This window comes from Haliotis rufescens, unplaced genomic scaffold, assembly GCF_023055435.1.
Source record: "Haliotis rufescens isolate VD_foot unplaced genomic scaffold, xgHalRufe1.0.p SCAF_1, whole genome shotgun sequence".
Taxonomy (NCBI): domain Eukaryota; kingdom Metazoa; phylum Mollusca; class Gastropoda; order Lepetellida; family Haliotidae; genus Haliotis; species Haliotis rufescens.
This window is the reverse complement of record NW_025963779.1, coordinates 39,359,352-39,371,753: the sequence shown is the minus strand read 5'-3', so window position 1 is coordinate 39,371,753 and position 12,402 is coordinate 39,359,352. Positions and strand designations below refer to the sequence as shown.

General features: G+C 39.1%; 1 protein-coding gene across 1 annotated transcript in view; it reads right to left on the bottom strand.

Moving 5' to 3' along the window:
• Window positions 1-12,402, bottom strand: part of LOC124135758 (voltage-gated hydrogen channel 1-like) — a 97,127-nt gene that overhangs the window by 37,114 nt on the left and 47,611 nt on the right. The window contains exons 6-7 of the mRNA XM_046501292.2: window positions 6,939-7,077; window positions 6,520-6,635 (exon numbers count right to left, since the gene is read on the bottom strand). Of these exons, the coding sequence (XP_046357248.1) occupies window positions 6,520-6,635; window positions 6,939-7,077 (255 nt within the window). The remainder of the gene's footprint in view (window positions 1-6,519; window positions 6,636-6,938; window positions 7,078-12,402) is intronic.

Here is a 12,402-nt window from a genome sequence, read left to right as displayed (position 1 = left end):
GACATCCATCATTCTGGTACACAGTCTGTATAAGTGACTGTTGAGATTGACATACACTATTCTGTTACACAGTCTGTATAAGTGACTGTAGAGACTGACATCCATCATTCTGTTACACAGTCTGTATAAGTGACTGTAGAGATTGACATACACTATTCTGTTACACAGCCTGTATAAGTGACTGTTGAGATTGACATACATCATTCTGTTACACAGTCTGTTTAAGTGACTGTAGAGATTGACATACACTATTCTGTTACACTGTCTGTATAAGTGACTGTTGAGATTGACATTCATCATTCTGTCACACAGTCAGTATAAGTGAATCTGTAGAGATACACAGTTCTGTTACACAGTCTGTATAAGTGACTGTAGAGATTGACATCCTTCCTTCTGTTACACAGTCTGTATAAGTGACTGTAGAGATTGACATACACTATTCTATTACACAGTCTGTATAAGTGACTGTAGAGATTGAAATCCACCATTAAGTTACACAGTCTGTAGAAGTGACTGTAGAGATTGACATCCACCATTCTGTTACACAGTCTGCAGTCTGTATAAGTGACTGTAGAGATTGACATCCATCATTCTCTAACACAGTCTGTATAAGTGACTGTAGAGATTGACATCCACCATTCTGTTACACAGTCTGTATAAGTCACTGTAGAGATTGACATACATCATTCTGTTACACAGTCTGTATAAGTGACTGTAGAGATTGACATACATCATTCTATTACACAGTCTGTATAAGTGACTGTAGAGATTGAAATCCACCATTCAGTTACACAGTCTGTATAAGTGACTGTAGAGATTGACATCCACCATTCTGTTACACAGTCTGCAGTCTGTATAAGTGACTGTAGAGATTGACATCCATCATTCTGTTACACAGTCTGTATAAGTGACTGTAGAGATTGACATCCACCATTCTGTTACACAGTCTGTATAAGTGACTGCAGAGATTGACATACATCATTCTGTTACACAGTCTGTATAAGTGACTGTTGAGATTGACATACACTATTCTGTTACACAGTCTGTATAAGTGACTGTAGAGATTGACATCCACCATTCTGTTACACAGTCTGTATAAGTGACTGTAGAGATTGACATACATCATTCTGTTACACAGTCTGTATAAGTGACTGTTGAGATTGACATACACTATTCTGTTACACAGTCTGTATAAGTGACTGTAGAGACTGACATCCATCATTCTGGTACACAGTCTGTATAAGTGACTTTTGAGATTGACATACACTATTCTGTTACACAGTCTGTATAAGTGACTGTAGAGACTGACATTCCGTCATTCTGTTACACAGTCTGTATAAGTGACTGTAGAGATTGACATCCACCATTCTGTTACACAGCCTGTATAAGTGACTGTAGAGATTGACATACATCATTCTGTTACACAGTCTGTATAAGTCACTGTAGAGATTGACATACACTATTCTGTTACACAGTCTGTATAAGTGACTGTAGAGACTGACATCCATCATTCTGGTACACAGTCTGTATAAGTGACTGTTGAGATTGACATACACTATTCTGTTACACAGTCTGTATAAGTGACTGTAGAGACTGACATCCATCATTCTGTTACACAGTCTGTATAAGTGACTGTAGAGATTGACATACACTATTCTGTTACACAGCCTGTATAAGTGACTGTTGAGATTGACATACATCATTCTGTTACACAGTCTGTTTAAGTGACTGTAGAGATTGACATACACTATTCTGTTACACTGTCTGTATAAGTGACTGTTGAGATTGACATTCATCATTCTGTCACACAGTCAGTATAAGTGAATCTGTAGAGATACACAGTTCTGTTACACAGTCTGTATAAGTGACTGTAGAGATTGACATCCTTCCTTCTGTTACACAGTCTGTATAAGTGACTGTAGAGATTGACATACACTATTCTATTACACAGTCTGTATAAGTGACTGTAGAGATTGAAATCCACCATTAAGTTACACAGTCTGTAGAAGTGACTGTAGAGATTGACATCCACCATTCTGTTACACAGTCTGCAGTCTGTATAAGTGACTGTAGAGATTGACATCCATCATTCTCTAACACAGTCTGTATAAGTGACTGTAGAGATTGACATCCACCATTCTGTTACACAGTCTGTATAAGTCACTGTAGAGATTGACATACATCATTCTGTTACACAGTCTGTATAAGTGACTGTAGAGATTGACATACATCATTCTGTTACACAGTCTGTATAAGTGACTGTTGAGATTGACATACACTATTCTGTTACACAGTCTGTATAAGTGACTGTAGAGACTGACATCCATCATTCTGGTACACAGTCTGTATAAGTGACTTTTGAGATTGACATACACTTTTCTGTTACACAGTCTGTATAAGTGACTGTAGAGACTGACATTCCGTCATTCTGTTACACAGTCTGTATAAGTGACTGTAGAGATTGACATCCACCATTCTGTTACACAGCCTGTATAAGTGACTGTTGAGATTGACATACATCATTCTGTTACACAGTCTGTATAAGTGACTGTAGAGATTGACATACACTATTCTGTTACACAGTCTGTATAAGTGACTGTAGAGACTGACATCCATCATTCTGGTACACAGTCTGTATAAGTGACTGTTGAGATTGACATACACTATTCTGTTACACAGTCTGTATAAGTGACTGTAGAGACTGACATCCATCATTCTGTTACACAGTCTGTATAAGTGACTGTAGAGATTGACATTCACTATTCTGTTACACAGCCTGTATAAGTGACTGTTGAGATTGACATACATCATTCTGTTACACAGTCTGTTTAAGTGACTGTAGAGATTGACATACACTATTCTGTTACACAGTCTGTATAAGTGACTGTTGAGATTGACATTCATCATTCTGTCACACAGTCAGTATAAGTGAATCTGTAGAGATACACAGTTCTGTTACACAGTCTGTATAAGTGACTGTAGAGATTGACATCCTTCCTTCTGTTACACAGTCTGTATAAGTGACTGTTGAGATTGACATACATCATTCTGTTACACAGTCTGTATAAGTGACTGTAGAGATTGACATACACTATTCTGTTACACAGCCTGTATAAGTGACTGTTGAGATTGACACACATCATTCTGTTACACAGTCTGTTTAAGTGACTGTAGAGATTGACATACACTATTCTGTTACACAGTCTGTATAAGTGACTGTTGAGATTGACATTGATCATTCTGTCACACAGTCAGTATAAGTGAATCTGTAGAGATACACAGTTCTGTTACACAGTCTGTATAAGTGACTGTAGAGATTGACATACACTATTCTGTTACACAGTCTGTATAAGTGACTGTAGAGATTGACATACACTATTCTATTACACAGTCTGTATAAGTGACTGTAGAGATTGAAATCCACCATTCAGTTACACAGTCTGTATAAGTGACTGTAGAGATTGACATCCACCATTCTGTTACACAGTCTGCAGTCTGTATAAGTGACTGTAGAGATTGACATCCATCATTCTCTAACACAGTCTGTATAAGTGACTGTAGAGATTGACATCCACCATTCTGTTACACAGTCTGTATAAGTCACTGTAGAGATTGACATACATCATTCTGTTACACAGTCTGTATAAGTCACTGTAGAGATTGACATACACCATTCTGGTACACAGTCTGTATAAGTGACTGTTGAGATTGACATACACTATTCTGTTACACAGTCTGTATAAGTGACTGTAGAGACTGACATCCATCATTCTGTTACACAGTCTGTATAAGTGACTGTAGAGATTGACATACACTATTCTGTTACACAGCCTGTATAAGTGACTGTTGAGATTGACATACATCATTCTGTTACACAGTCTGTATAAGTGACTGTAGAGATTGACATCCACCATTTTGTTACACAGTCTGCAGTCTGTATAAGTGACTGTAGAGATTGACATCCATTATTCTCTAATAAAGTCTGTATAAGTGACTGTTGAGATTGACATACACTATTCTGTTACACAGTCTGTATAAGTGACTGTAGAGATTGACATACATCATTCTGTAACACAGTCTGTATAAGTGACTGTAGAGATTGACATCCACCATTCTGTTACACAGTCTGTATAAGTGACTGTAGAGATTGACATATATCATTCTGTTACACAGTCTGTATAAGTGACTGTAGAGATTGACATACACTATTCTGTTACACAGTCTGTATAAGTGACTGTTGAGATTGATATACATCATTCTGTCACACAGTCAGTATAAGTGAATCTGTAGAGATACACAGTTCTGTTACACAGTCTGTATAAGTGACTGTAGAGACTGACATCCATCATTCTGTTACATAGCCTGTATAAGTGACAGTCGAGATTGACATCCACCCTTCTGTTACACAGTCTGTATAAGTGACTGTAGAGATTGACATACATCATTCTGTTACACAGTCTGTATAAATGACTGTAGAGATTGAAATCCACCATTCAGTTACACAGTCTGTATAAGTGACTGTAGAGATTGACATCCACCATTTTGTTACACAGTCTGCAGTCTGTATAAGTGACTGTAGAGATTGACATCCATTATTCTCTAATAAAGTCTGTATAAGTGACTGTAGAGATTGACATACACTATTCTGTTACACAGTCTGTATAAGTGACTGTAGAGATTGACATACATCATTCTGTAACACAGTCTGTATAAGTGACTGTAGAGATTGACATCCACCATTCTGTTACACAGTCTGTATAAGTGACTGTAGAGATTGACATATATCATTCTGTTACACAGTCTGTATAAGTGACTGTAGAGATTGACATACACTATTCTGTTACACAGTCTGTATAAGTGACTGTAGAGACTGACATACACTATTCTGTTACACAGTCTGTATAAGTGACTGTTCAGATTGACATACATCATTCTGTTACACAGTCTGTATAAGTGACTGTAGAGATTGACATACATCGTTCTGTTACACAGTCTGTATAAGTGACTGTTGAGATTGACATACACTATTCTGTTACACAGTCTGTATAAGTGACTGTAGAGATTGACATACACTATTCTGTTACACAGCCTGTATAAGTGATCGTTGAGATTGACATACATCAGTCTGTTACACAGTCTGTTTAAGTGACTGTAGAGATTGACATACACTATTCTGTTACACAGTCTGTATAAGTGACTGTTGAGATTGACATACATCATTCTGTCACACAGTCAGTATAAGTGAATCTGTAGAGATACACAGTTCTGTTACTCAGTCTGTATAAGTGACTGTTGAGATTGACATATATCATTCTGTTACACAGTCTCAAAAAGTGACTGTTGAGACTGACACACACATCATTTTGTTACACAGTCTCAAAAAGAGACTGTTGGGATTGACATACACCATTCTGTTACACAGTCTGTATAAGTGACTGTAGAGACTGACATCCATCATTCTGTTACACAGTCTGTATAAGTGACTGTAGAGATTGACATACACTATTCTGTTACATAGCCTGTATAAGTGACTGTTGAGATTGACATACATCATTCTGTTACACAGTCTGTTTAAGTGACTGTAGAGATTGACATACACTATTCTGTTACACAGTCTGTATAAGTGACTGTAGAGATTGACATACATCATTCTGTTACACAGTCTGTATAAGTGACTGTAGAGATTGACATACATCATTCTATTACACAGTCTGTATAAGTGACTGTAGAGATTGACATCCACCATTCTGTTACACAGTCTGTATAAGTGACTGTAGAGATTGACATCCATCATTCCGTAACACAGTCTGTTTAAGTGACTGTAGAGATTGACATACACTATTCTGTTACACAGTCTGTATAAGTGACAGTAGAGATTGCCATACATCATTCTGTTACACAGTCTGTATAAGTGACTGTTGAGATTGACATACCCTATTCTGTTACACAGTCTGTATAAGTGACTGTAGAGATTGACATACACTATTCTGTTACACAGCCTGTATAAGTGACTGTTGAGATTGACATACACTATTCTTTTACACAGTCTGTATAAGTGACTGTTGAGATTGACATCCATCATTCTGTCACACAGTCAGTATAAGTGAATCTGTAGAGATACACAGTTCTGTTACACAGTCTGTATAAGTGACTGTTGAGATTGACATATATCATTCTGTTACACAGTCTCAAAAAGTGACTGTTGAGACTGACACACACATCATTCTGTTACACAGTCTCAAAAAGAGACTGTTGGGATTGACATACACCATTCTGTTACACAGTCTGTAGAAGTGACTGTAGAGATTGACTTAGGATAGTATGCCTTATAAAGTCTTGTCAAGGAACCTCTCTTCGTACAATGTTCACTCCGACTCAGTCGCATAGTGTCGCCCAATTGCTACTGCTAACGACTGTGATTACACATTGTATCCAACCATCAAATATTCATTCATGTGTGAGTCTTACGGCCAAGCCAACACGACAAGTCCTCGAGGACAGATCGATGAGTGAACTTACATGTAGAGTATCGACCTGACGCTTCAGTCTCCCCACCTCCTCCTCCGCCTTGGCCCGAGCTATCTTCTGCTCATTGATCTTCTTGTCTGCGTCCAGCTTCACAGACATTATCACACCTGTTGTCAGATAGTACACGTTTTCTACATCTCGAAAAAACTCAAGGCAAGGCAAGGAATACAATCGGCTTGTACAATATTGTAATCCTTCGTCTCGAGGCCAGTCTAAGACGTCAACGGATTGTAGGAATTTTGACTCTGTGATAATTACACATTATTGGTTAATTACCATTATTATCGGCATGATCACACAAGTGTAGTGTTTGTCCAACAGGTTTCCTTCAACTTACAATGTTAAAAAATCACCTTTTCCAATCTAGTTCAAATTTACTGGAACATATGTTAAATAAGAGATTTAAATACCGTTTATTATTCTTGTTATTCTCCATAACCTGAGCAAGACCATGAGCCCTGCCGCGTCTTTTGCAGCTGACGTCACAGACACGAAGGAGAAAGCTATGTCCATCGAAAAGGAGACCAGAACGATGATGGCATCGAATACCTGCAATTAACAACCATATCTAGGTGAGGTGAAGTTGGGTTTAACGTCGCGTCCAAGATTATTGCATTGCACGTATATATAGCGACGCGCATGCACGGGTTTGTGTGCGTGCGTGCGTGCGTGCGTGCGTGCGTGCGTGTGTGTGTTTGTCTGCTTGTACTTGTCCGGACTAATGCCGATTTTATAGAGCCAGCCCACTGAGATACCATGCCGCCGTTTAACATAGATACCTCACTTGGACACAGTATACTGACTCCGAGCCGACCGATCTTTCCCGAGCGCAAGGCAGGGTAATAACAAGTACCATCTTTTAAAGTCTTGTGATATGACGCGGCCGGGGATCCGGCCCCCGACCTTCCACTCTCTGGGCAAACACTCAGTCGGAGGTCATCCATATCACGTGATATTATATGATGGCATGCCTGATCCATGCAATGGGATTCACTTACAACACATACAAGGCATATAATTGCTGATTACATTACAATATAAGATTCCTACGCGATAAATCGCAAAGAACAATGAAGAACGAAATGTGACTTATTTCACGATGAAACATTGTTCTATCATGACGTCATTTCAGGAGTTTGGAACATGCTCTCGCAACTTGATTACGTCGTAGATTGGTCGACGTTCGTTTTGAGAGGGAAGTGTCTAGTATCTAGTTGTTCCCTATAGATGTAGCTGGGCAACGCGGAACGATCGCATCCAAAAGCGGGAGGATATGACAATCAGTATTGGGAGAAAAGGTACATCAAACTTAACTCCCCTGCTCACAAAATGGACTTGTCCGATATTGCCGGGATCGAGAGTATTCAGGGAGTCATTGTTCTTTAAATATGGGTAAATATTTCCAAAGCTTGTACATTTTTAACACCCTTAAAGAAGCTGTTCATAATGTTGATATCTCATAAGAAATAAACAACTGCGCCTCCTGGTTTATTCTCCCTGTAGTGTTGTATTGTACGATAAACAACTCCTACTCAAATTCCTAATTAACACAATAATGTCCATCTTTACATTTTCTGTGCAATCGATGTCTTTCAAGTATCGAATCAAGGCAAGCTAAATACATTGTAGATGCGACACGAGTTGTACAAAGGTTTGGGTCTAAGCTGGTGGGTATTGTTTGGTTTAGGTGGGAATTAATTTTATTCCTAACGTTTCAGCAGAGAATGCCCATGAAAATTATTGAACCAAATTCCATCTGCCTCAAAAGTTTAACTTTCTACACCGCTGTATGTTAGTATATTCGTCTCACTAACAAATGTCGAATAGCATGTTCACCTGGACGCTAGCCCTTAGGCTAGCGATTGATTTGCGTCGCCTCTCACCACAATGCCTGCATGTTCTCACAGATTCACAAGGCCACAAAGGCATTACTAACTACAAACATTGGACATTTTCGGACTCAACGTTATTTCTTGGGGATTTGTGTAAGAATTGTTTAAGGACTGTACAGAGTATGATCGACGTTGCATCGGAATTTAACCAGTGATATCATATAGAAAACAATGAATTGCTTCAGTGGACACTGGAACTTTCCCCGACACATAAATGAAACCACTGGCGTTGAAATACCTGCACTATTCTACATTACATAGTTACTGATTTACGTTCCATAGTATTCTACAATAGTTCACAAGTAACGCTGATGTATGCTGTCATATTACACGCGTCTACTACGTGCTTACATCTCAACACAAACAGCTGTGTTCTGTGTCAGTGTCTCCATAGAGGAAGTGAATACCTGGACGGTGCAAGATCAGTAGCGGCTAGGTCACCGCGACCGGTGGTAGCCAGGCTATGACAAATAAGGGCATATTACTACATTTTTGCCAAAAACTACCTCATGTAATTTTAATGTCAAGTCAGCTTTTAATCGATACCATGCACGTCATGATCGCCGATCAGCACAACTCCAATCAAATACAAAGAAGAAAACAGGTTCCTGTCAAACCACTGCTGACATGGTCACACCAAGACTAAATTGAGTTTATGGCTCTAGGAGATCTCTGTTAATACGCGGTAGAGAAAATGTCGACATGGCACGTTTGATCACTTGAGGTGTTGCTATTGGCACTATCACTTCAGTGCTGATGGGGAGATTTTAGATTCCACGCGGAGAAAATGAAAGATAAGCTCAACACAGCTCTTGGTTTATTAGTATAAACCAAAGAAACACAGCTAGTTAATTATTACATGTACCAAAATGTTAGTTGCTATGCAACATTACTTTTTGTTAAAGACCGTTGTAATCTCCGGCTGTTCCAATGCCTAATTGGTCACATTGACACAGTGGTGAAAAACAACGCTGGATATTCTGCCACATATGGTATGTTGGTGTGGAGAATGAAGTTTGTGTTTACATCTTTCGTGTACAGCTGGTGATAGTGTGTGATAATGCATAATTGGATTCCCTTGTTAAAATAGCACCCTGTTACAGTCACCGGGCTCTAGTTCAGTTTGCACAGCGTAACGCTTTTGTGTCACAAATCGTTAATTCAGAAATATGTCCAAAATGAATAGCCTGTTGGCAGTCGTGAAAAATATATTTTTTGATAACAGCCATTTCTTGAAATCAAATCATAGAACAAATGGCTTTCTCTAAAACAAGACACATGTTTATTCGATTATATACACATGCACAAAAGTTAAGCGCCACCATATTCATAGTCTCTTGATTTCACGTGTGGGAATCAGAAATACGAAATATGATGATGTATGACTGAATTAGGCTTCCATAGTTTCATGAACCCAAATTTGTCCAGATACCACAAGGAAAGCGTGCTTTACGTGTTGCTGCAGTTCCCCTACCCTATAAATAGTTCCAGACACGTGGTTGCATTTTGCTCCTGTGTGAGATTTCCCTTCCAATAGAGGTTGAAAATCAGTCATGGTGAGGAGAAAGTTAACGAACGCTGAAAGATGGCAAGTGATTGGCATGAAAAATGCTGGCATGTCATGCAGGGCCATTGCAAGACAAATGGGTCGTCATCACAGTGTTATCACTCGTTTGATTGTCAAACATGGTCAAACCAATGATGTCAATGACAGGCATGGGTCTGGTAGGCCAAGAAAGACCTCTAACAGAGAGGATAGACGTCTTTTCAGGATAGTCAGACGAAATCCATTTGCCACTTCAACAGATTTAAGACTGCAGTGGATTACGCATCAGAGACTCTCGACGATGACCGTAAGGCGTCGCCTCAGAGCGGCTGGTTATAACGCCAGAAGACCAGTAAAACGTCCTCAACTGACTCAGAGGCACATGCGGAATCGTCTGATATGGTGTCGTGCCCGTAGTCCATGGAACTTGGCCAACTGGAGAAGGATCCATTGGTCTGACGAGTGTCGAATGCTGCTACGAACTGTTGATGGTCGAATACGTGTTTGGAGGCAACGTAACACTCGTTTTGCACCACGGAACATCCAGAAGACCTTAGCATGTGGCGGGGGGTCTGTCATGATATGGGGTTGTGTTTCCTTCGGCTGCAAACTTCCGCTGGTGACAATTCGTGGAAACCTGAATAGCCAACATTACCAAGATGCCGTTCTTCGTCCAGTGGTAGTCCCTCATTTTGACAACCATCCTCTTCAGACAAGACCTGTTTACATGGACGACAATGCTAGACCACACAGATCTCGGCAGGTTTGGCTTATTTGCGTCAAGAAGCTATTGACACTCTTCCTTGGCCGGCCTGTAGTCCGGATCTTAATCCGATTGAGCATCTCTGGGACATTCTTGGCCGGAAAATCAGACATCGTGATCCCCCAGTTCAAAATCTCGCTGGACTTGAAGCCGACTTGTGATGAGTATGTGGCGTAGGGTTGAAGCTGTGGTCAATGTCCGTGGATCATACACACGTTACTGACGTTTCTGTCTTGCAATAGACTCTGCATTCCCTAGGGTGTCTATGTGACACCTGATATGGTCTGCTGATATCATGACAGTTACATGACAAAAAAAGTTTTTCAATGTTTTCTAATCCTTCAATTTCTGGTCTTCGGTAAAAATTCCTTTCTGCTCATATTCTTTTGCAACACAAGATAAACTTGCTTTGGGACAACTTTTGCATCACATGAGGTTTACATATACGGCTTATAACAATCGTACATCTCGTTATAATAGTCATCTTTAGGTGCCAAAAGTAACAGCTCACAAATATGGTGGGTGGCGCTTAACTTTTGTGCATGTGTATATATGGCAAAGGCAGTTACTTTCTTGGAAGTGTAAACGTTCCACCCAGAAGCTGGTATACATGTGATGGCCTTGATGTGTTCCACCAATATGGGCCGGAAGAAGCAAATACACCCTCGTCCTCCACAAGATTACAAGCAGGACTACTGTGTCTGTGTGAAATGTGGATAGGTACCAAAAGGTTTTGTGTAAAATACCCAAACGTCAACCATTGGTTTTAATAGTGAAGTATAAAAGATTGTTTGATGGTGCTCAGTAAATAAATGTTTCTTGGATAAAGCGGATGAAAAACAGATTAGGTCTGTGAAAGGCATTTAGAAGTGATTCACATTAGGAATAGAATATATGGATGTCAACTTCTTTATTATGAGGAACACAACGTTTCGGAGTATATGCTTACTCCTTCAGATGATGCGATACTTTTAGGTGAATCCCAGAAAGATCTCCAAAATTCTCTTGATGTGTTCAAACAATACTGCGATGTGTGGAAACTCAATGTTAACATTGCCAAAACTAAGATTATTATATTTGGAGGAGGCGTGGGTAAAAAATCTAAATTATTTTTTCAATTTGATTCTAAACCAATTGAAATTGTAGATAATTATACGTATCTAGGTATCAACTTCCATCGCAATAGAAGATTTAATACCGCAATAAACGATTTACTGTCTAGCTCTAAAAAGGCCATGTTTGCACTCCTGAAAAAATCAAGAAACCTCAATCTAGCACTTGATACTGTAATCCAATTGTTTGATATCTTAATACTACCTATAGCCTTGTATGGATGTGAAATATGGGGTTGTGAAAATGTTATAAACATTGAAAAATTTCACCTTAAATTTCTAAAGTTTGCTACTGGGTTGCGATCATCAACTCCTAACTTTATGGTTTACGGTGAACTTGGACGTTTTCCTGTGAACATTACAATTGCTAAAAGAATGATCTCATTTTGGTATAACTTAGAAACCATATCTTCTCCTTTCAAGTTGTCATCACGCATCCTTAAACTGTTCAAATTAGATCACACCCTCAATATTAGTAATAGTAACGTAAGGATATCTCACATAAAAAGTATTTAATCAGTTGTGGCTTGACATATGTATTTGATAATCCTGGTTGCGTTT